The 26,484-nt window shown below is 39.0% G+C and overlaps 2 protein-coding genes across 4 annotated transcripts in view; both read left to right on the top strand.

Annotated features, from left to right (window-relative positions):
- Positions 1-785: 785 nt before the first annotated feature.
- Positions 786-4,673, top strand: sod1 (superoxide dismutase 1, soluble). The gene is made up of 5 exons (XM_020639859.3): positions 786-943; positions 3,067-3,163; positions 3,275-3,344; positions 4,089-4,206; positions 4,300-4,673. Exons 1-5 carry the CDS (start codon positions 872-874, stop codon positions 4,405-4,407), a joined length of 465 nt encoding a protein of 154 aa, XP_020495515.1. The 5' UTR covers positions 786-871; the 3' UTR covers positions 4,408-4,673.
- A 17,809-nt stretch (positions 4,674-22,482) lies between these two features.
- Positions 22,483-26,484, top strand: part of tiam1a (TIAM Rac1 associated GEF 1a) — a 54,718-nt gene continuing 50,716 nt past the window's right edge. For all 3 annotated transcript variants that reach the window (XM_020639840.3, XM_020639839.3, XM_065962834.1), the window contains exon 1: positions 22,483-22,703. The gene's annotated coding sequence lies outside the window, so the exon portion shown is untranslated. The remainder of the gene's footprint in view (positions 22,704-26,484) is intronic.

A 26,484-nucleotide genomic window follows, 5' to 3' on the forward strand; every position in this document is an offset into this window, starting at 1 on the left:
AATAAACTAATAATTGTTTTTTTTATCAGTTAGGCATATTTATGTCTTAATAATGTAAAAAATATATATATTTAAATTGTATATTACAAATAGTTTTCCTTACATATTCATCCTCATGAAATTTCACTTATGCTTCAAATTAACTTTGAAGCTTTAATGTTCAGCATACAGACTATCATTCCCACTGAAAACAAAAGGGGACTTTATCTCTGGCTGAAAGGGGCTTATACTGTATATTTCACCTTTATCAGCGTCTTCATGTACCAACCAGTGGTTATGAAGGAACATAAAAAGTAGTGGGATTTTTGTCAGGTTATTTTTAATCAGACAAATGACTTTCCGACTAGATTTACAATCTCACAGTATAAAGTGATGTGTGGGTGTATGTTGATGCTGACAAACATAAAAAGTAGCAGATTTGTTTTTTAAATATTAGACTACAGTGTTATCTAATATGTTAATGGATATTCACAACAAGCAGATATTTGCGTTTTAATTCGGCATAATGGTTGAATAGAAAGCCTGGGACTTCAACTATATGAGGGCCATCATTTTTTTCATCATTTTACATATTTAAAATACATTTAAAATCATTGTTGTTAGACTAGCAGTTCAACAAGGGATGAGCGTACAGTCTTGTCGACCAGCCCAGTCGTCTTTGCTTTGGACCCAGCCTCTTTAACTTTACGAGTCTCCTGCGTAATCATCAGCTGCCAATCAAAATATGTTCTGTCGGCTGTGCATGGCTGTGATTGGCTGTCTTAAACAGCGGTCCGCCCACCACGCGTATACATATTTTGGTTGTCTCCCTCTCTCTCGGGCCAGATCAGTGGCTGAGGAAACTTGACGTCCTTTGAAGACTACAGCAAAGATGGTGGTGAAAGCTGTTTGCGTGTTGAAAGGAGCTGGAGAAGCCAGTGGGACGGTGTACTTTCAACAAGATGTAAGGAGAGCATATTTTCCTCTATAAAAAAGATATCCATATAGTAATGTTTACTGAAAGTAAATGATGTTTTGACGTGCATCCTGCAGGGTGCATTGGCGCTCGAAATGCTAAGCTAGCTTCGTTCGTCATACTGCTGGAGCCAGTTTGGTTAGGAAGTTAGACCCGGTATTCAGGGTGAATATAGCTTTCTGGCGGTATGAAAAGTCATCTAGCATTCACATACCTAGCTGAGTTTTTTTTTTTTTTATCCCAGGCTACTTCACGCTGTGTGAATGTATTAAATGTCTTTTAGCGTTAGCCTGCTTGTTACAAAACATCAGTGTTAGATAAGTGCGCACGCAGTCATTCACTGTCTGCTGGTTGTCACTGCCAATTAAAATAAGGCCGCATGTGCAAACTAGTTTTAATTGCATGCAAATATTGTCCCTTCAGTAGACTATCAACCTTTGAACGATAATGGCCTGTGATTTTTTTTGTATATGATCAACAGCGTGTGTGTAGGAAACTCCTGTTGCACGAGTTACACGTTTTCATTGACGTTTTGCAGCGTCAATATTTGCAGTCTGGTGGGATTAATTTAACCATATACCATGCCAGGGACAGGGAGCGAGTTATTTTGTTTAAAAAAAAAAAAAGTTAGCTTCTCTGTTGACGGTAGACACGCAAAATCACTAATTATATTTTTGCTGAGTCACTTGCCTGTTTATGTTCCCTTAACCTCGATCATCTGGCCTTGATGTGGAGAGGAATGGGGGGGGTGGCTGTGCAAATAATGTGCAATATGTAAACAATTTCTGACTATTGAAAGACGATAGCAGATGTTTTGCAGAAACTATTGAGTTTGTTTTATATATCGATATTGATAATCAATCATGCATTATGCTACTACTGCAAAGTTGTAAAAAAAAAAATCTGTCCAATTATAAGAGAATTTAATTTGTCTCCTGCAGCATACAGTTATGCATCTACTCCAGGATTGACTTGTTTAAGTTTAAAACTTAAAACCAAGAGGGAAAACTTTTAATTTTAATGTTTCATGATGATGCTCCCTAGTTTTACGTTGACTTAAATACATTTTATTAGTCTACATGGGTGGAAACCATATCTGGATGCTACCAGCATAAAGCAATAATGGTATCACTCTTGCCTGTGCAGATGGGCAAACTGAGATAGGCAGCAGCCTGCTAGTCACAAGTTCGACTCCAGTGGCTTTGCACAAGGGCTGCATTATCTGTCATGACATGGTCTCCTTATCAAGATTTCAGTTGTGTATTGTCCTGCATATTACTTGGTGTAGAGAACAAATAAATTGGCTGGAGAAAGCTAACTTTCGAAACAGTTTTTGCTCAATTGAATCACAGTAAACACCCCATGTGCAATGAAAAACGCATACCTGGATGGAATCATACTTGCAACTATCACTTTTGTCTGATAACGTTCTGGTGTGGCCCTTATTCCTCAATCCAACCAACAATACAATATTTCATTCCCTTGCTGAGGTTCAGCGTCATATCTGCTGTCAATCAAGCATGGACTCTGCAGTCAGCACATCCAGTCCAGCCTGAGATTTATAAGAACATTTCCATACCTTTTTATTTACTTTGTTGTAATGTAAAATGTTGATAATGCGTCAAAAATACGTCAAAAAAAAAAAAAGATTTATCATTATTTTAGCTAAAACAAGGGATGACTCAATGCCATGTCAGTTGAGTTACAACAGCAACATCATGTTTGTTGTGTTTCTTAGCAACCTAAACATGGTGGGCGTTGCTAATCCTTGTCATTGGAAGATTGAGCAAAGGTTTATTGAGATCAAGGAGATTATGTTTTTTTTGTAAAAGGTATACTCTCACTAGAGGGGATTTATTTTTAATTGTTTTTCATTGATGTCTCATGGCTTCAAAATCAAATACCAATTGAATAACTTCTCTTTAGTTTTCCATGAACATCTTTTCACTAATTACTGACTGCCTGGGTCATAAGAATGAGATGGAAATGATCCTTGCTTGGCTCACATAAATCCTACTAGCCATGTGTCGTTGACAGCTCTTTTGTGTCTTTGTCCTCGAAATGAAACGTGTTTATCTTGTTTTTTTTTTTTTTTTTTTTTTTTTTTTAAGAGTGAGTCAGACCCTGTGAAGCTGAGCGGAGAAATCACAGGCCTTACTCCTGGTGAGCATGGTTTCCATGTCCATTCATTTGGAGACAACACAAACGGTGAGCTTCTGAAACAAGTAGTGACTTTATTACCCTTTACAATATTGCTAGTAATAATAAATATTACTGCATTGCCAGACTGAGTATGAAAAGTGTCTTTTCTGTTTTCAGGGTGCATCAGTGCAGGCCCTCACTACAACCCCCACAGCAAGAATCATGCTGGTCCTCTGGATGCAGAGAGGTGAGTGTAGTCTGAGGGGAGAGTGCTTATGGGTCGTTACAATTTTTAGAAAATAATTTCATAATTACAGTTTTTGCACATTTTAAAATGTATCAGAACCATATACACACTGTTGTAGTAATAAATGTAAGTCTCCTAATTGTATAAGTTTACCATATTTTTTGTATAGCTCAAAGGAACAAAATAAAATTACTTTGAAAAGAGAAGTCATTGTCACTATTGTTATTGAATGTGTTTTCTTCGTCTACTTTTAGAAAAATAGAGGAAGTAGTTCCCTTCCCTTTCCTTTTACTGTTGTACTCATATCTGCTTTCTACTCTTTGCAGTGAAACAAAATTAGCTTTATAACACACCTGCCGAGAGCAATCATTCAGGGACAAAGTGACATGCACATATGAACTATTGACGATACATTTAAGTAGTTTCATTACTTCCACTAGTTAAAAGAATGGGCTTTATAACTCTGCAAAACTACAAGGAAATTGTATTTTTCCAGGACAATAGTAATAGCACTTCTCCAAAAACGTGTTCTATTCTTGTTCATAGCACTTTCTATATTCTAACTTTTGTGCAGGATGTCTTCTGGGCTAATGCTTTCTTCAATCAAAGCTTTCAGTTTAGAGTATTCATGTGCAGCTGTAAAATATAATCCTTGCTTTCTGTGACTTTTTCTGATTGCAGGAAATGTTTATGTCGTCTGTGAAGTAATTGTTTTAATGTGCATTTAAAAAAAAATGTGAACAGGCACGTTGGGGATCTGGGGAATGTAAAGGCAGGAGCAGATAATGTTGCCAAGATAGACATCACAGATAAGATGCTCACCCTCACTGGCCCGTACTCAATCATTGGAAGAACTATGGTGGTAAGGAAAAGTGCAGACATGAATTTTTTTTATCTTCAAAGGTGTGAACTATTATTGAATGGAATTAAAATCAAATCTTTCTGACGTGTTTAGATTCATGAGAAGGCTGATGACCTTGGAAAAGGAGGTGATGACGAGAGTCTAAAGACTGGAAACGCTGGTGGACGTCTTGCCTGTGGAGTCATCGGCATCACCCAGTAAACAATCAATCAGTGTGGCGTACTAGAAACGACTTCTCCCCACAGCACTTAAGACCAACATAGCTACTTGATATGACAGTTTGTCCTTTTCGTTTGTCTGGATTTTTAATGTCTAGTCCAGAGTAGGTAAGCCAAGCTTTACCCGGTCTGTCCTTCATGACAGTTTGTATGGGTTTATGTGTCTGCTGATTAGTTTTGGTCCCAAAGAATTGTTAACAGATGTATACAATTTACAGCGCTAATCAATAAATTGTCTATTCATCTGAATCATGTGTGATGTTTTAACATGTTGATACATTAAACAAAGCTGAATTTACGATCATTCATGACTGCATATCATAGCAGTTAGTTATTCTTGTTCCACTGCCTGGCTATGGTTTACAGGCCTCTAAAATGGGAAAGCCATCACTCATGGTGCTCGTTACGATTGTGGATTTAAAAAATGTTTGCTTAAATGATGTATCTTTAAGTAAAGACACTCATTCCTTGTCCAATTTAAATATTAGGTGAAAACCTGGCATGAGGAATTTCCACTTTGCTGCAGCATTAGATTATAAAAATATGGAGAGTTAATAGAGATGAAATATTTCAATGTCTCTTTCCCAAAAGTGAATGAAGGTAAATCAAATACTCAATGCCTGGATTCCAAACTCCCAAAATTCAATTTTCATTGTGTCTAAAGTGCTTTCAGAATATTAATATTATAAGTTGTTTTAGCTCTGCTGTACAAACTCTACAGTAGCATATAGGATCCTGCATTTTTACTTGAACCTGTGGCCCTCATGTGAAGGTCCTGAGAGTTGTAATTGAGTTCTACAACTTTGACATTGAATGTTGGTTTCCTTACTTTATCATAATCCATATTTTTTTCAAGTTTTCAATAACAGAAAGCGTGTAGGCTACTGGTTAGTAAAAATAGGAATCAAATGTGTGGGCTTTAAATGATGCACGTTGAGTGAACTGTTGCGCAAGGTTGCACAACGGGACTTTGGTCTCAGGCCATATATTGGGGTCATGAACTCTGACACGTTAAATTAGGCTTATCAACGCAGTCAATGGTCATGATAACGAGGTGGGCTAGCATCCCCTTAAAGACGGCAGGGATGTAATTTCAGGTAAGACATACATTTTAAAGTATGAGTTGTTAACCCTTTACTGCGGTCAATAATTTGTGAAGGACTGTAAACAGTTTGTGTGTCGTCACTCGTCGTTGGACTGCTGAATAAACTATACCTTGTTGGTTGTTATTTCTCTTGATACGTTTATTGACTTAATTTAATTGCAATTTTGTAATAAATAAATACATTTGATTTAAAAATGAATGTAACAAACTAATTAGACCAATTGTTATCTCTAGTGTCGAATATTGCCCATTAGCTAGTGCTCTAGGTCATGATCATCATAGACTGTAGGAGACCCTAATTTATCTAATATACCTAATGTAACTTAACTGTATAGACCCTAAAGGCCATGATAAGTGGGTCGAATTCCGCCTACAGAGACGAGAGAGAAACAGAAATATTCCATGAATTTGAATAAAGTAAATTTAAGACTGAAACTGCAAATATTGTCGCAGGTGCTCTTTCACCAAAAATATGTCTCAGATATGGCAGATATCTGTTTTGGTCACCGGTGGTCTTTCCTCAAAGAGATGCAAGGCCAGGGTAGAGGTAAGAAAACTGCAGAAAACACCCTTAATTCACAAACGTAGGCCTACAGTATTTAAGAGGAAAAGATAAATCGTTTTAAAGTTGTTTATCAGGACACAGATATGACACAAACCTCATCAAAAGCGTTCATGTGAATTATGCATTGAGCTGTATTGTCCTCTAGAGGGCGTTGCTGCTCTTCATGATTTGTAATTGATCAAGTAAAGCTCTGATACTCCATTTAAGATTACATTTATTCTCCTCTTCATGAAAAATGTTTTTTGCTCGCTTTGAGGTTTGTTTGTTTATCTATTGTAAGGGTTATGTCCTTCAAATTGGTGGCTAGTCATTTCTGCAGGTAAATGCTATTAACATTCAGACCAAACTGGCATTATGCTATAAACTTGAATCATTTTATCATTTAAACTTTAAAGCATTGACTGATGTTGCACATATAGAAACATTACATTTTATGAACATCCCAGACAGGCCCACTAAATTTTTTAAAACGGTTTATGATTGGGCATTTTTGGCTGAAATTGTAATCTTGGCTCTGCGCGTCGTCCATGGTATTAAATTGAACAGCTGTGCCCATCATTGGCCAATACGCATGGAGACACACACACACACACACACACACACACACACACACACACACACACACACACACACACACAAACAAACACACACACTCAGTGTACACATTCCTGCCTACAGATAACCAGGGCTTGGGTACAGAAATTGCATGCTTTAAAAGCCTTTTCCTATTCATTGGAATGGTGGATGCTCGCATGTGAAGTGACTTGGCGCTCTTTCCCAGGGGAAATGAGATATTGGAGGCCCTTCAATGGAGCTAATACCTCAGGGAGTAATCCAGAAGTAAGCTGCAGAGCTGTGTTGAGTTTAAAATCATGCACAAAATGTTTAGCTCCAGAAAGGTGCAGAGGAATAATGATATACAAGACATGAAGAAATCTATTAACATATAGAATATACATATAGAATGACAGTAATTTTTTCCTGTTCCCAGTTCAGAGGTATTTTCCATTGTTCACTTCTTTTAAAGGCATTCGGGTAGTATTGATAAACTAAGAAGTATGGAACCTTAAGCACTTGTTAGTTTATCATTTAAATATATGTACTGTTACGTTAAGTGACACAGCAATTCAAAGGCTGCATGATGCATTAACCTTCACACATGAAATTAACTGTACCCATATGTTTGTCTACTGTGCTTGGGCATATTTAGTGATGCTGTTTCAGGCCAAAAAATCGTAGGCAGCCCAAAACTGCATGTCCAAGTTGAAATATCTGAATTAGTGTAGACAGATGCAGCCAGCAGGGCGGAAAGATGGACTGACTGTAAAAGCTGGTATAAATAGCCTGGGAGTGGAGGTGATGAATAATAGAGACTACCAATGCTCCTGACAGTGAGGGAGAGAGGCCATGACAGCAGGCGAGTCCAGAAAAGCTTTGCAGAAAAGCATAAAATATAAAAGAAATAGAACAGAATGAGAAGTTTCTATCCAGCTGTTTAGAGGATCATGTGAAAGGTCATACAGATATCGATACAACACTGACATTTTGATTGAACTTCTAAGTGCACACTTGAAGTGACAAAAGCATACCAGCAATCAGCCTTCACCTTTAATTCAAGTCTATAGCAAACACAAAACAGACACATGCTGTACTTATGTAAGGCTTGGAGCATAACTGTCACTTCACCTCAACATCATGCTTTCAGGTGAAAGGTAACGCCTGGGGTGTATCCTTCCCTTTAATAGTCATTGCGCCAGGATTATACAGGGTAAAGTAGCCTTTGTACTTGTGTACTGGTTTTACAATGTGCAGTCCTTTTGTTGCTGACCTTGTTTTGCAGGAGTGCATCTATTATTATATATTAAAAGAAGATGTATTTTTATGAATTGATATCAAACACCACATTGTACACTGTTGGTCAGGCGGTCCCTCTGCTGTTTACTGTGAAATGTCCCTAAAGTGGACGATCAAATTTTTAACCAAGTTTGGTTAGTGAAAGAAATGTACTTTACTCGGGGCAGGTGCGTGTGTTCTTATATAAGTATACTTTCTCTGTTAGAATGGTTGTTTTCGCTTTTTTTCTACCCCAAAAACGTTGAGTTTAGCACTCAGGAGTACTCATGACAAGAACCAGTGTGGTCACATTTCAGGAGCTTGCTTCCCATCATTCTCCCCGGGGCTGCAGGAGAAGATGTATGGCCTAGTACTGCAGGTGAAAACTCTCGACAGCTTCATGGTATACATATTTGATCCCATCCAACTACACTGTGGGTAAGCTATTTATCTGAATTGGAATATATGGCAACAAGGGCTGTATGCTGTTGAAAATCATCATCATCATCATCATCAATACATATCAAATGAAGATATAGGAATACAGATTTGATACACAAAATGTTGTGTGAAATTGTTGGCCTGTTTCTTCATCTTGGTTTTTAAGTAACATGAGCGATATGATCTTACTTCTTGCTATATCAGTTTACATTATCGCATTGTTCCTTGAATGAATGAATTGATTATCATCGTAGTCTCAGATAACAGTCCTGTTGATTAACCTGTTACATAATTAAATGTTTTTTTTGTTTCAACTGTAACTGTCTTGATAGACAGCCTCCAATCCAGTTACTGCATAGGAACAAAGACGTTATGTTTTGAAACAAACACAGAAACCTTTTCTGCGCTCGAGCCTGAGTGATCCTATTGAGGCATCGATGCTCACACCCCAATGACCCTTCTCTTTTCTCAGGGGTGGGAGTTCAGCTTCCGGTACACCGTCTACCCCTGACACGGTGGGGATATTTTTGAGTCTAGGAGCCATAGGTCAGGGGTGAGATGCCACAAATGGTGCATATCCTATGAGGCATGGTTGGTCTATAGACAGACTAATTACAAGGCCCCCTTGACCTAACCTCTGGCCCCTGAGCTCTGTGTCATGTGAGCATAGGATCGGAACCCCTGAAAACTCAGATTCACGTAAATTCGTCAGCATTTTTCTTGTTTATGCTGTTCATGTTATGATCTGTGCTTGCTGGACATAACACGATTTGCATTCAAATAGGCATAGAACATAGCAGAAGCAATGTTAAGGTGATTTAGTTTGTAATATGAGCAGGAAAATTGTGAAGTATCCTTTTAGCACAGCAGTAGCAGGCTTTATAAAGATCGTATAGGACTATGTGTTGTGCAGAGATGATGTTCAGCTCCAGAGGGATTCAAAGACCCATTTGACACATTACTGCCCCTCTCTCATCCATGGTCAAACAGCAGTCTAGGGGTCTGACCTTTGAACTCGGTGACCTGCTAAACCTGCATGTCCATAACTCTCACTTTCACTCAAGAAAGCAGATATTATTCTTTCTAGGAAGAACAGCTGTAGGACTTTATCTCAGTCTTTATGAGACTGCTCCATAATAGAGGACACATGATGGGGTGTTTGGCAATTAAATAGCGTGCCAGAGGTGGATCCTGTTTGATATTACAGTGATGCCGCTTCAACTAACTCCTGAATGGTCAATGGCAGGAATATCGTGTAGTAAATATTTACTTATAAGCATGCTGTGTAGTTTACTTTTATGGGCATATAAATGTACACAGTGTCATGTTTGGTAAAAGCTTTTTACGTACTAGTGTTTTTCAACACTTATTTACTTTATTGTTCGGTTTGGACAAAAAGCATGTCCTGAAAAAGCATGTCCTGAAAAAGTGGATATCCTGGCATTCAGGAACTAAACCTACTGTAACCCTTGCTCCGGCTGCTGGAGAAAGTCACCGACTGATGCCAGACTGCCCTCCTCTCCCGTTTTATGAAGGCCTTTGTGGTGTCTGCTTGGACTTGCCATGTATTCATCTTCCACTGAGTCGAAGTCCTGGTCAGATGTTGTAAAGCCCTTCAGTCCTGTATTCTTTATTATATTCCGAGTACAGTTTTTCCATCCTCTTGTCTCGCTTTGCACATGCACATGACGCTTCTCAAACATTCTCTGCTATGATGAATAACATATGATCTGCAACGTCCACCACAGACATTCAACATTTTGTTTAAGCAACAAGTTACATTTTCTAACTTTGGTTCTCAGCTTATATATTTTGAAAACATTTGTCAAACTGTGGTCTAATCAACTGTGTCACAAAAAGACTGAGGGAGAATATGAATCAGAAAAGTAAAAGAATACATACAGCAGTGTGAGGGTGTTAATTAAAATAATATATAATGCTGTTCTTTTCACTCCATTATGAAAGTGGTCATTATCATGTTATACATAATACAAATATTTATGCTTGATATCAATTGTTTATAAAAAAAAAGGTCTGATCAGAAATGACTTGTGTTTGAAATGGCCTCCCCTGTCTTCTCTCCGCCACCTCTTTGTTCCCCTGAGTCTTTTTATGCAGATTTTCCCTTGCAGACAAACTCTGGATTCAGTTATGCAAATTCATTCCCTGTTCAAATATTATCAAAGCCAATATTTAGCAGGGAGTTACAGAAATAGGAAGCGCTGAACAAGCTCAGGGAAAAGAAACCAGTTTGCCAAACATGTCAGCTGAAAATTAGGGAGGGGATTGATTAGTAAGAAAGGGTGTATACCAACGCACAAACTGAACGTTCTTTAAGGGGTGCTCTATCAATGAATCAAAAGGATGGATCATTCTGTGCTCACGCTAACCTTCAGAAAGTATGTTGGCAAATACTTTAGTCTTCAAGCTGTTCTCTTTGTATTAGCACAGTAACAGTGTTGATGCTTTTCTAATATTTTCTCTCTTGAGAACTGGTCCAGTGCTTCTATGTGCATCATGTGCTTGTGAGTATTCAATTAAAGACTCTCGTATATATGTGTGAGATGTACTGTTCAGGTGTGAAGTGTTCTGCGGTTCCCAGAATGAAAACCGCTGCACATACTTGCTCGTCATGGACAGAAGAAAGACGGGGCGGAAGGGAAAGGGGGTGAAAAACAGGTTGACGGAGGGATTGAAAGAGGGACAGAGTGTCAGTCACGACATTGTCTATGGCCTCTCTAGCAGTAGTGTTATACTCTTCTTTCTGATTTCTTCTTTTCTTCTTCTGCTCTTTTTTCTTTCCCCTTTCTCTCTGATACAGATAATGGGTGGAGTCTGGGCCCTGACCCCTACACTCTTTGAAATGAAGGAGGAAATGACTGTTCTAAAATGCGCATATTTTGCATAGTTTTTGAAATACCCGGCCTGAAATTATACACTTCACCCCACGTTTAGCTTAATTATTCATCTACTTGCGAAAACATTTCGAAAAGTAATATGCTAAGATAATCAGAACTGTTCAAGGAGGATGGGGCTGCATCTCCTGGTTCATTTTATACATTCATTGTTTGTATTTAAATAACTCTCAAACTTCTGAGTGCTCCTGAGCGACAACAATTTACCATTTAATGTGTCCTAAGATTAATCCAAGGACAACTAATGTAAAACAGCCCAATATGCTAAATCAATGTGCTTTGGCTCCGATACAATTATTGGATACAATACGATATATTTTCTGCTTAACTCCTACAATTGTTGTCCCAACCATCTCTAAAATGTGACACATGTATTTGTAATCTATCCCACATATTGAAGAACAATAATTTAGTTTGAGCTACAAGTGTGTGTTTAAAGGAGAATATTTGCTCTCACTTGTGTCAAAGTAACTGTGTTAATAGTATCGTTGGTCCTGGTCAGTAACAAACCTGTTTGAATTAGAGTGGTGATGTCAGGGGAGGTGGAATATTAGCGCCTGTGATTACACACAGGTGAGAGTGAGGATGAGTACTCAGACACCTGCACATGTTTTCAGTTGGACATCTGGCTTAGCTTTAAAGCAGTAGATACTAAACGGACTATGTTAAGGTTAATGTAAGGTACTATAAGCAATAATATAAACAATATGAACCTTCTGTCAAATCTGTGACCAACCATATTGAAAGCTTGAGAGATAATATAAAATGTATTCTTAATTTACAGCTGTTTTTGTGAATGCTAGTTTGTGATTTGAGTTTTTCTTTGACAAACTTACTGCACACTTCGCTAGATATTGCACACACTGTCTGGAGCCAGCTGCTGAATTGGAAAGTCTCTAGTTTGTCACTTATTGTGCTTAATGCTACTTCTACTAAATGCAGATCTGTAACTGTATTTTTGGGGCATGAAGCACAATGTTACTAATTTGGCAGCGATTCTAAACTTGTGTGGAAAATTACTCGTTTGTAACATCTCAGCTTTCCTTTTTTAAAATCATTTTCATCATAACATGTTCATTTATCACCCAATACTGTTTTGACAGTTTCACAACTGAAAAAATGTAAACACCCAACACCTGTCCTTAGCCCTATAGTTGCTTATTTGTATGTTGCTGCCCTTTACAGTCTATGGTTGCTGCAGGCTGTTCACCTTCATACAGTATGGACAGAGGAGGGTGTTTGACATTTGATTGTGAATGCACAGACGGCCTTCACCAAGATTTGCTCCATGAAGACTAAAATCCTCCAAAATACTTGTTTCTAGTTCTAGCTTCTAGCCAACAACTGGTCTTCAGTTAGGTTATTATTATTTCTGCTTCACCTCACCAATTTAAAGGTCTTTTTTTACTCTCATATTACCCAGAGCTATTGATACCTGTGTTGGTATTTATTGTGCCCGTTTAATTGAGACATATGACTAGTATCCTCCCTCCAAATCAACTAACTGAAAAGCAATTCACTAATCCATTACTTAATTATCGGATACACAATTCAAATTTATAACTTCTTCAGTATTAAATTGGGCAATTATTCCTCTAATCTCCATTTTTTTTTTATACCTCTTGAATTAGGAGATAAAGTATTGTGTTTTTAGCCCTGTAGGATCTCAAGACTCCCCGCCGCCAACCCCGACTCCATTCCCTTCTGCTGTCTGCCTCTTTCTGGCGGTTTGTGCTTCTAATAATTTAAGCTTGTGAGCTCACACAGCATAAACCCACCCAAGTATGGATGTGTTAGCCGGGTCACACGAGTCTGTCTCTGACACTGACATGGCAGAACTGCAGAACAATCTCCTGTTTTTTTCTTTTTTTTCATGGCACGGCACATCAGTGCTTGGTTTTGCTGATGTTCACAGAAAGCTGCAGAAGTGGAGGGTGCAGTCTGGTTCCAGGTGAAGACCCACAGCACAACATTTTCCATCACTGCAGTCTGCAGAATATTCCTATACAGTGCAGTTTTTTTTGTATCTTAGTGTCAATCTGAAACCAACTATTTTAGTGCATAGAATATTCGGTTCCTGCATTATCTGTTTAGTGATTTCAACAATAGTTATATTTTTGATACTTTCACACCACCCAAATATGTGGGCATGTTTTCAATATTTGTATTTATTATATTCATATTTTTATTACTGAACTAGTGCATAAGTACTAGTACCTGTGTTTCTATGTCCTTGTATTTGAATATTGTATGTATCGTATCTCCATGTTGATGTTTCTGTATACTTAAGTGTATTTGTCTTGTTTTAGGGTGTGTGTGTGTGTGTGTGTGTGTGTGTGTGTGTGTGTGTGTGTGTGTGTGTGTGTGTGTGTGTGTGTGTGTGTGTGTGTGTGTGTCACTCTGCATTCTCTCTCAGTGGGTGGTAGCTGTTAAACTCTCCAATTTGGTGGGATTACTCCTCCACTCATTCCTGTGGGAGCAGCCATCAGCCCATCATCTTTCTGAGGAACACTATACCTTCTGAAGCTCTAATCCCTTCTTCCCTGTCCTCTCCTCCTTTTCCCACACTCAACCTCTTAACCTCATCTCCCACTTTCTCCTCCCTCCCTTCCTTTTTGCTGGCGCTGTCAACTTTTAGCTGAAGCGGCTAAAACTCTGTGCACGCAGCGGCGGCTGTGCTAAAAGCTGTGATGTTACAGCTCCGTCTGGCAAGTTCACCAATATGAAACTGTCAGCTTTCTGTTTTTTATTTAACCAGATAAAAAATACATTCTTCAGTGAAGAAAGGGCTTAGTAGTAAATGTATTCTAAAAAATATTATTTTCTCAGGCAAAAAGGGGGTTCATTCATGCATTTTAATCTATCTTTCATCGTGTCTTTTTTTCTATGTGGGAATCAGCAAGCTACTGAATCGGAGTAAGATGATGTAAATATGAGCTGTCTATGTGTTACACACAGTGAATGATGCAGAGAGACAAGCACAACTGGCGGACAAGAAAAGGTCTAATTCTGTCTCTGCTGTTTGACCTGAAAACAAACCACATACAGTGATTTCTTAAATGAGCAGGAAGTACATGTGTAAACCCGGGTGTATTGTGTGTGTGTGTTTGTGTGTGTTTTTGAATTGTGTGTATGAAGTGGAGCATAGGAGTGTGAGAAAAAATAATTTAAAATCCAGCAGCCTACAGTCATGCTAGAGGCTCTGTGATGCTTTGAGTTAAATGCTTACGCCAGCGTGCTAACATCCTCACTGTATTTATTATACAGGGTGATGTTAAGCAAGTTTAAATCACTCTCTTATTGGGCTTGCCATGTGATAGCATTTATGCTAACATTCAGCCTCTTCATAGCTTACACGTTTGTTTTATAATGTAACAGTCATGTGTGTGTGTGTTTACCACCAACCTGCCAAGGGACTACACACTGAAGTTAGCCAATGACTACAATCTATCATATTTACATGTGTTTGTTCATTAATCTGCACTGTCCCTATTTTGAATAAATAAATGAGAAAACTCTCCCAACACAAGACAGTACAATTTAAAAAAAGGAAAATTTCCTTGAGCAAGGTCATTCATTGTGAGCAAGGAGTTGGTTTGCTGTTGTCGAGCATCAGCAGCTTTGGGTTATTAAATGTGTTACGTGAACTTGATATCAGTTACGCCCTGTTGGATTTCTTTCACTTTGTCAGATTCGGTTTGGTTTTTCATGATTTGCAAACCTGGAACACATCAGTGCAGCATTCAATCAGTATTTTAGCATTAACCCTGACTGTGACATCAGAGGGAATTGCTACCTTGTGTAGATGTTGAATTTAGCTGAATGCAGGAAATAATTGTCTTATTAGGTAATAAAATAAAATAAATGATAATGTACTTTTTTTTGTCTTGGCAAGGAGTATTTCAGAATATTCATATTTTTGTTTTTAGGGAAACGATCGTGCATCTGCCACCATGTTGGGTTAGTAGTCTGCATTTGTGCTTGTGTATACCAGATTTCCTTTATTGCTACCAAGCCAAGTGGTTCCTTTGTGTTACACTTCTAACTGCAGTATCAGTGCTTTAGGCTGGCAGTTTTTCCAGGATGCCATGTCAGAAACCATTTGCATCCTTGTCCAAGAGCCTCTGATGAGTGAAACCTTTGGATGTGTGTGGCTGCAGCCTTGTAAGCGCTTGAACATGCTTTATTAGCCAAAGAGCAGCATTGAGTGTGTGTATGTGTGTGAGAGATTTTGTGTCTCCAGAGAGGTTTACTGGGCCGTGTGAGTAATGAAATGGCCTCTGCAGTTTTTCGCCCATGAGTTTGTGACAAGGTCAGGATGTTGTGCTGTGTTTATGCAGCCGTCTGAGCAAAGCTACAGCCTTATCTAACTCTCTCTCTTCCTCCTTCAGACTTCTTCCTCCCATCCCACTTCGTCTTGCTTAGTTGCAATTAGGCCTGGGTGATAAAAACAACAAGGATAATTATCACGATATAACTTTTCTCAGCAGTTTTCCTGCACTGTGCACTGAGCTGATGATTGTGAAATGTTCCTCTGTTCAAGTATAGTTTTTCATGCTCTGACAATGAAGAATTATTAATCCACAATTAACCATCAGGTTTCTTCAACTTTCACCTATGAGCAAAAATCAATCTTTAAATTTAAATGAATTAATGATAGGACATTTATCGTGATAATAAGTCAATATCCACCGATATGAAAATTGTTATCGTGATAACATTTTTAGTCATATCGCCCAGCCCTAGTTGAAACTCCTTCTGTATTTCTTTTCAAATATGGTTTCAAAAAGCTTAGGTAAGCAAGCATGACATAAAAAGAGATGTATACACTGTCCCCACTCATCCCATGTGCTTGTATATCCAGATAATCATCTCTGAATGCAGCACTCTAATTACTGCTGCTCCCTGTTTACACTGATGAGGATAATCATTAATTGGATACTGTACATTGGCTCCCCGATCTGGAGGATACTAACATGTATAGTATGGCGGACAGATGTGTCTTTATATCTGGTGTCTGGCTGATTATTACTGGTTTTCTGTCACGCTGGTTATGTTTGCAGAACATGCAGAGTGCTGACATGTGACTCTTATCCTGAACTCTGCAAATTTAAATCTCAACAGAGCTTTAGGTCTTGATTTGGACATGTCTCACTTTGCCTTTGCCTCTGTTGAGTGTGGAATAAAAGTTTATTCAGTCTTAAAATATTGAAAGATATTTTTTTTGTCTTCACCTCTGTTAGATTATGAACTACCCAGAACTAAAGATATTTAAAGAGGTAACTAAGTTGATTTTGTCTTTGCAGTAATTTGTCAAAATCCTATGCTGAGCCCCTGCAGATGAATCAACATCTCTATAACTCTTGTCTGTTGTTGTTTTTCTGTATGTTGTTTATAGACTTAATATAACCCTTAATGAAATATAGCGAAACTCAGCTGATTCTGAAATAAGGTATTGCTGACTGCATTGCTGTTTCATGGCTTTCTTGTCATGTTTTTATCTCAGCATGAGCAAGAAAATTTACTGAAATGTAGTAGTATTAAATTGGGACTGAGCTATTTGATTATTGGTTGAAAAATGTTGGTAATTTGTTTGCATTGCTTAAGTTTTTCAATTATGGAATTAGGTACTTTTGTGTGCATCAGTCAAGAAAATGAAGGGATGTGGCTGTCTGTATTATCATTCAAACATGACAATCTTATCATTACAGTGAATACAACGTTTTTAACGTTGTATTCACGTTGTAAACTTTTACCTTCTTAATGCAATGAAGTAAGATTTTCTGTAGTTTGTGATCTGTGGCCCATGCTAATCCCATGCAAGTGATTATTCCCAAATTAGACTACTTCATTGTGCTGTGTTGATGCATGAAGTCAATGCTTGATTGACCTCTTCACAACTCTCCTGTTTGCTTTGTTGCAACTGTTGGGTGGTGCAAAATTAACCCCTTATCATTCTTATCTGTAAAAACAATAGTGTGTTCTCTTCATCCTCAGCATAGCTTTACTGCTTACCTTCAGCCTGAGCTGGGGTCTAATCAGCCACAATAATTCAAAGCACATGTGGGTGTGCACAGCCATTAAGAGGACAAAGTCTTAGCCCGTGCTTACAGCACTGGAAAGTACATGTTATTCTTGGATGTGCTTCAGTTGGTAGAACACTGCAGCTATAGGTAATGTCAACATCGAGCAGGTAACAGAAATATAAAGGAGTAATGACAGAGGAAGAAGTTGCAGTTGCTGGAATTATAAAAAAACTTTTTTCTCCATATTTTTTAATCGTGATGAAAAACACAACTCATTGTTTATCGACTGAAAAAATGAACGTCCATGGCTTCTGGTTTTACTGGACACATCTGCTGAAGTGCTGAGCTGTCAAACTGTTTAACTCACAATGTTTAAAAAATAAGAAAATGTATATTGTATATAAAGTCTAAGAAGGCAACGGTCAAAATCAGACTCAAATATGATTTTTTTTTGTGAGACAATATTAGATTGTCTGAAGGTCAAGCTTCTTCACTCTAATAGAGTATAAAATCTGTGGTTTAGGTGCAGCAATTAAAAAAATTACCAAAGCTGACAGGACAATATATAATGATGCTTTTTCTAAACCACAGGTAGCTAATATTCCCCTCATGAATACTAATCAGGCTAGCTTTGGGCTAATGTACACTGGTAATGTGCTGTATAACCTTGGACAATGATTTACTTAGCCTATCGTAATAACATTAGCGAGAGTATTTACTTGCATATTTTACATAAACTGTGTATAATTGTGGATGTAACCACCCTGTCTCTGCCACTGGTGTGTGAACTGCCATTTTAAATCCTCAAGTTTTGCAAATTAGCTGTACCCTTTTCTTCTAGAAGCAACCTCATTTGGGGCGGGGGCTGGCTCTGGAGGTTACCAGTAAGTTATTTAAATTATTCTGTTTGGGCCTGTGGTCAATTTATTAGTAGGCTAACCATATCTTAAAGTTCTGTTGACGCCAGTACCTACTTCTTATAGCCAACATATGAATAAAACAAGTTTTACTCACTGAAAAGAGCACAGACTAGAATGCAGACTTAATCTAAAAGACCAACAGGGTACACCGTGCACAGCCTACCTACGTTTTCAGGTGCCACTCGGCTGCAGGAACATACAACAAAAAAAATCAATAATTCATGGCATGTGCCACGGATTATAGTTTTTTTTTCCATTGAATGCATACTTCTTGGACAGTCTATTTATTCAATTATCTGCACACAGCAAACTATATGTCCGATATTTCCAGTATTTAAAAAGTCTCTAAAAGGTCAAACTTATTTTAGAATTGAGGTTCAGTGACTAAATATTCTGATGAGACGGACAGGTATCATTCACCTGTAATCCAAATCAACTCTTCCTCTCATTAGGCATCATTTGAAGCCACTCAACAGTTTTCATAAGAGTATTTATTCCAGGTTGTAAATATGTCTCATAAACTTGGGCATTTTGGGCCTCTATAGGGTTTGACTCACTTTTGAAGTCATCCTAAGGTTGCTGTTTTGAGTAAGCAGTTTTCTTCTGAGTTGGCCTAATTTTTTTCAGCCCTGGAGGTTGCCACATTATTTTGGTCCATCTTCTCCGAGGCTCCATTTGGCGGCATTATTCTGTATGTAACCAGTGACCCAGAATAATTCACTGACCACTCCTGGAGTTTTAATGTGAAACATGCCTGACATATTCATGGTTTTTTAAACATGACAAAAAGGTGATCATCTACAATCTATCTATTGCTAAAGCTAATATTAAATCCTGACAAAGTAGCCTCAACTCACATACTACTCACATACAACTGGGGTACATGAATGACTGGGTTTGCTTTTCTGTCTGAAGATAATGGTGTGGAGCCATGGAGGAGGTTGGGTCCATTTAAGATCTCTCACAGGCGATTTTTGAAATAATTGACATCTTACCCTCGAGTGAAACCTTAGCTGTCTGTCACAGCTTTAAATCGAATGCATGCCACAGTTTCTTTGTGTTGATCATGAAGGTATGCAGTCCAACACCTGATGCCAGTCTTTTCTCCACTTCGAGGGTCTGTCAGTCACATCTGTCATCACTATTTATGAGTGTGTTTAGGTCTTTCTATATATCTTTCCCCGTTTGTTTTTTTGACCGGAGTTTGCCTATTTGTCTGTTTGTGTGCATCCACTGCATTTGTGTGCAAATCACTGTGTATATAGGGGTGTACGATGCTAATGGAAACTGTAATGGCGCTAGACAGGGATTAAGCGGATATGACCCAAAGCAGTAGAAGTAGCAACTGGTAGCTACTGTGAATCTAGAAAAGGTAGCAGGCCAGAAGGGGTGTTCTATTGTGGCCCAGCAGCACATACATTATTCATTAGTTCTCCTTGCATGGCTGGTGATAATGATTTTATCAAATCTGGCAAGGTGGGTGGGTTGGGGAAACGAGGCTCAGACTGTGTATATGTGCATACTTTTTTGTCCCTTTTCCAAATACATAATGTTCATGAATTTTGATACAATATGTTTAGCAAGAGATATAATACGGGGACTGATATAGGAAACCAATCTCATCCCCCCCCAGCGCTTAACTGATGTTGACTATGCCACCCACACACACACACACACACACACTGTAACGTCTGATAAGGATTGAAAGGTGGAGTCCATTGTGCTGAAGGCAGGCTCAGGTGTTGCAGTAGGACAAGGGAACAAAACAGGCTTAACTTACAGTGCTGCTAAAAAAAAAAAAAACAGTCTGTTTATTCAACTGAAAATGCGAGGGGTGATTTATCTTTGCCGTTTTTTCCTTTTTGCTGTCATCCATGCAGACTGCATGGCCAACAACAAACAATGAGTGTGTTCACATTACAAAAGCAGCAAGCCAGAAGATGAGTGCAAACTGAGCAACAACAAAAAACAAGCAAACAAAAAAGAACCCCCCCCCCGCCACCCTGATGTTTCTTTAACTCTCGTCTCGGCTTACATAACATCCTCCACCTGCTGTTGTTATTATTACCTCCTCTGTATTCTGCTTGTGCCAACATGCAATCACAGCCATGACTGTCCTTAAACTGCTAACCAGTTGCTCCCAGCTTCTTGAATAGTTGCATTACAGCCCAATAAGGCTTTGTTTGGGTAGGAGTGTGGGAACAGGTTGTCTAAGTCCTCCTCTTGGATTGGTTATTTCCTGTTTCATCTGGCTCCGAGCACTACACCACTGTCTGCTGTTAATTTGTTAGATAACACTGAAAGAAAGAAAGAAACGGGGAGACAGGAAGGAGGAGGACAAACTGGAAAGAGAACAAAGTGTGATGAGTAGAAAGGTGCTAGCAGACCGCCTGTCAGACTGGTAAAGGCAAGAAGCACAGCAGTGGTATTGTCTGAGTAAGGTGCGGAAATGTCATTCTGTGCCTTGGGGTGAAAAGCCGTGAATGTGTGTGTTGAACATGCATCAGCGTGCACATCTGCCAGTGACTTTGTGTTTGTTACTCTCTCTTTCCTCGCTCACTCGTGGAGGTTGTGCCAGGTCTTTTCGTGAGGTGGATATGTTACCCTCCTGCCCTTTGTCCTGACATGTTTGCCTCTAATAATGTTAAATACTACCAACAGAGTTATTTCAGGAGCTTCACTGAGAGACAGAGACAATGGGAAGTCAGTAGCTTGTTATGTAATCGGCCCTGTTTTTCTCCTTAAATCCATTCTCCTTAAGCCAAACTTTTTTGTAAATCATTTGATGACCCTGAGAAGTCTGCTTTGTGAGGGAAACTTATCTCTTTACAGAGGAGAATGTGATTTATTGTTTTAAGGTATTACATCACAACCTCAAATTTAAATATTTTCCACGACAAAAACAAATATATCCTTATGATATTGTGATATCTAAACATTAATACATTTTGGCAAAAGTCGCCACTGAATAGATACAGATGGGAAATGGACTGCTGTTATGAAACCAACCATTTCATTTTTCCAAACTTTGATATATTGTTTGGGACGTTTCACTGTGACTTCATTATCTTTTTTTTTTTTTTTTTTAAGGTCAGAGACACTCCCAAAATGTTAGCGACCTTTTCACTATTTGTTCGTACCCCTGCCACATGCGCCTATATTTACTTATTTTGATGAGAAACTTTAATATTCTACCACAATAACAACATGAAGCTTTGAATGAACACTTGTTTTGCACATCTTGGTGAAAGAAAAGTTTCCTGCACACACTGATCATTACAACGGAGAGTGGAGTAGTGTTATATTTGCTTCCTGAGTAGTTTCTGTCTACTACTTGTTACTTTTGAGAATAAAACTGGGTCACTGTAAGAATCCAATACAATAGTTGTGAATCCGGGGTGACTACAACTGCTGCCAGTGAAGAATCAGCCTACAAACTTTTTCAAACTCACGTTTCTTACCCGCAGGTGGTGATTTCTTTATACTCAGAGAGATCAAACGAGGAGAAAATACACACTACCGTCTCATTCATTTATTTGAAGCCTCTTTTAACACAAAATCCTGGTTGGTTTGGAAAGAAGGAAAGGAAAGATGAGTGAAAAAAGACAAGAGCGAAGCAGCAGCTTAACATGAGCTACAGCTGCTCTCATGGAACTTGTCCAAGGAGTGAGATGGATTTTTCTGTTGCTACTCCTCACCTCTCTGCCCACCTTTTTTTCCAGTTCTCCTTTCAAACTGCATCTTCATTCTAGTGTGTTAAATTTCTGTAAAGGACACACATTGTATTGTTCCTCTCTATCTCAAAAAAATTTACATTTAGTGGATCAGTCGATATTATTTAACTTGCAGGGCAATGCGTCTGTGGCTGCAGTGCACCTGTACCCCTTCCTGTTTTTGCATGCCTGTGTTTGTCCACTGTGTCCATGTGTCTTTGTTTTTTTGGTGTGTGTGTGTGTGTGTAGAACTTGAGGCCAGAGAGCCAGCAATTAAAAGAGGACTGGGACATCTAAAGGCTTAGAGGCACAGACCCAGCACACACGCTGGCAGTCAATTGGCAAGCCGGGGGAGGTGAAATTGGAGCGAGAGAAAGAGAGAAGGAACAGAGATGAGAGAGGAAAGGAGGAGGAGGAGGAGGGTAGGGTGAGTGCATGTGGAAGAGAAGGGGAGAACAAGAGAGAGAGAGAGAGAGAGAGAGAGAAAAAAAAAAGAGGGCGGGCTCAGACTCAGGCAGTGCACACACACCCTCTCCTCAGCCTTCAGTCTAGTCTGGGCGTGCAAGAGGGAGCATGTGAGAGTATGTACTGTAATCTGTGTGTGTTCGTAGAGCTGAATGCTGCGCTGGAGTCCAGGAGATTTCTCACCGATGCAAGGATTCCCCTGTTTGCTCCCTGAGAGGACACGTGCTGACTGAGTTTTTGCCACCACAGGGAATTAACTGGTGCTCACACGGGAAACGCTGGGAGCTCAAGTACTGGTAAGATGTTTTTATTAATGGTATGGGAGCTATGAGAATGAATGAGTGAAATACACACTGAGTTACTTTGAAATGAAAGATAACTGGATTTGTGCTCTGTATGTGTCTGGGAGATACTTCAACCCCTTGGATGAATGGCAATTTTTATGAGAGCAAGACAACATGAGGTGAAGTAACAAGTTGAAAAGTATGCATCTTCTTGTAAGAGTGCCGGCTTGGTGTTGTACATACTGTAGTCTATATACAGTATTTATGAGTATGTGTTTGTTGTGTCTATTCCTATTAAAAGGATAGCATGCTTTCTTGCACAAAGACCCCTGTGTGTGAGTGTAACTTCTCTCCTTTGCTGGTACAGTATACCACTGTTGGCTCCTTTCGCTTGATGGTCTCTCACTCTCTATCTGTAAGACACACAGACATGGACACACACATTTACTCTTACACATTGATTAAAACACTGCATTAGAATGTGTGTGTGTGTGTGTGTGTGTGTGTGTGTGAGATGATAAAAGGAATTTATCAATCATTAATGCCCTCACATGGGCATTGCCTTGTCTCCTATACTGAAAGTAATTTACAGTAGAGATTATCAAATACCTTTACAATTGTCTCTACAGGGATTTCCCGTCATTGAAAAAACTGCAGAGCTCAAAGGTCAAACAGCAACGCAAGGCTTTCCAAATGTGTGTGTATTTGATTAGGAGATTTTATTTTATTTAAGTATTGCAGGGATAAAGTGAGGTATCAAAAACTGAAGATGTACTGACTAAGTATTGTTTGTTGGAATCTTGTTAGAGAGCCAGAGCACTCAGAGGATAAGAATACAAGACAGCTCAGTGCTGAAAACTTTCTGGTTTATTAGACCATAAGCTGACTGATTTGAATTTGATAAAGGCATTATGCTACTTAATTTTGGACTGTGTATGTGAGTGTGCTGTATTGTATGGAAATATTGAAAAATGACAGGAGAGAGCATTGGAAGATGGATAAGACACAGAGGGAGACCTACTGTAAGGGTTACTGAAAGAACAGCAGTTTTGGTTCTCAGGACTTGGCTGTGATTGACAGTAGCCAACAAGAAGGAGAGCGTGTGTGAGAAAGAGAGGAGATAGGGACGAGTTGCAAGATAGAACAGACACAAAAACACAAGAGGAGGATCTGCCCTTGTGCATTTTTACTTTCTGCTGCATACTTCAGACCATCTGACCATCTGCCACTCACGTGTGTGTGTTAGTGGAGGTGTCAGGTCCCAGCTGTGCAGAGGGTCGTCTTTAGGCACCCAGACGGACTAGGAATTTTCAAAGGGCAAAAAGTCTCTGACAGCCTTTCTCCTTCAGCACTGGAAACAATTTAAAAAACAAATGTTCCATTTAAAATACTGAAGTTCAAATTAAGTATGGTAAAAGTAAGATTCAGGGGATATTTTTTTTTAATGTGAAATGTAATACCGTGGTTCATTTTTTTTTTCTGGAATTGTTCTCAGGATCTTTTTCGCAATAATACATAACAGGATATTTATCACTCATTGGCTATAGTAATCCATATAGTATGTTATTTGATAAGCCAATAAACATTAAAGGGAGTTAAAATAGCTTTAGATTGGTAGATCGCTGCATTGAGATTAAGCTGTTGTTAAGCTGTTAGGCAACTCTTAATGTGTAGAAAACTGAGCTAGGGATCACACCGCCTGTGATAAGATGCTGATCGGATCTATCTTTTGAGCCACAGCTGATGTAAGCAGGTAACAGTCACTTATCACCTCAATTGAACACTAAATAATGGATTTCTTTCAGAATAGTTATATCATTCACAAAACCTGTTAATAAAAGTCCTAAACCAATGAAGGTCAGCACATTTTTGACTCTAACCCTGAAACAGTGCCAACACTTCAGACAGTCATAAAAGGTTAACAGCTTTAACACCAAGACTTAAAATACTGAACTTACTTCAACTACTAGTTTTTGTTTTGATTCTAAGAAGAAATCATTTTCTAAACTAGTCTTTATCCCTCTCTCTCTCTCTCTCTCTCTCTCTCTCTCTCTCCCTCTCTCTTGTTATCTTTTCTTCGTGTTATCTTTCTTGCTACAAGTCACTGCTTCAGTTGCCACCATGAGCAAGTTGAATATTGGCAGGGTGTTTTGAGGAAGTGATCCGTAAAAGGGTTTATGGTGGCAGATAAAACGTAGTTTATGTGAGTGTGTGTGTGTGTGTGTGTGTGTGTGTATGTGCACACACTTTTTTTTTTTTTTTTTTTTCAAATTGACAAAGACTTTGTGAAAGCCTGGGGCTGTGAAAAAATAGGGGGAAGCCATTAACTCTTACTCTGTTCCACAATGCCCATCCAGGTTTGTGTGTGTGTCCATTTACTAAGTGTGCAAGTGTGTGTTCAGGACAAATATGTGTGTGTGTGTGTGTGTTTGTGTGTGTTTGTGTATGTGCATACACACAGCCATGTGCTCCATCTGTGTACAGTAAGCTAATATAGAGTTAGCGTGAAGGGGGGGATGGGGCTTTGTTAAGTGAGCCTCTGTCAGTGTGTGAGTGGGGCTGGATTGTGTGTGTGTGTGTGTGTGTGTGTGTGTGTGTGTATGACTGTGTTTGTGTACTGACCCAGATTGATACACTGCACTCATGAGAAGACAGCTCACCTACAGTGCAGATACAGGTAGGCAGATCCTCTTTTACACACTTCCAGCCTCACTTTCAACACCCACACTCGAGCTCTTGTGATGTCTCTAAGGACTCACTCACAATCATGTCTCTGACTGATAACATAACTACTACACAGGTACTTTAACTCTAACCTTTTACACGAAACAAGTGCACTCTCACACAAACACACACACACACACACACACACACACACACACAGTGAAAGAGTAAAAAAACGTAGATAATGTGCCGCCTGAATACAACCTATACCATAAATACAAATATTTCAGTCATCCATACGAGGCTCATATTATACTTCACGCTTCTAATAACACATTTCATTCAAGGGAATAATGATAATGATCAGCATGAGCAACAACAACACAACTCAAGCTCACCACTTTGACCTTGTGGCAGAGCAGCAGTCGCCCTCTCCTCATGATCACAGGAACAGTACATAAGATGCAGTTTGATGAACATGTGGCGGGAATGATAAAAAGATGATGCAATTAACATGAAAGGCATGATCCCCCCCCCCCCTTCTCTCTCTCTCTCTCTCTCTTTCACTTACACTTTCTCAAAGCTTCATCCCTCTTCCACAGTGGTCCATTTATTTCTGCTGTTGAGCAAATATAGAGCTTATGGCCGCCCCCCGTGCCCATCTCCTCCCCCATGCAATCAAGCTCTTTAAATGTTTGTGTTTGACCGTGTGCCTACGGATTCTCTGTGTGTCTGCCTTCCCCAGTGGTTAACTCTCCCAATTCTCCGCTGCTGTTCTCTTGCAGCCCAGCAGTTGATGGATATTGTTGAAGTCTGTTTTGGGAAACCAAGACACAACTAACAGCTGAGGGTGGAGGGGCACATTTTTTTCTTCTTCTTCTTCTGGTTGCACGGAGTGTGTTTAATTAAGGTGCTGCTTGTGGCACAGTAGCATTTAATAGAAAGGCGGGGGTGATTTTGCAGTGTAGATGATTGGAAAAGGCATGAAGGGATGACTTCGGGAAGTGTTGGAAAAAATGCAACCGAAATTTTCCAAAATTGACTTTTCTGATGTTTACCCAATGCTGATGTTTTTCTTGTGAACTATTTCAAAAGTTTACTTCTTCAGGCCCTTTAAAGCTTTTCAAAT

The sequence above is a fragment of the Labrus bergylta genome, chromosome 14 (genome assembly GCF_963930695.1).
Source record: "Labrus bergylta chromosome 14, fLabBer1.1, whole genome shotgun sequence".
Taxonomy (NCBI): Eukaryota; Metazoa; Chordata; class Actinopteri; order Labriformes; family Labridae; genus Labrus; species Labrus bergylta.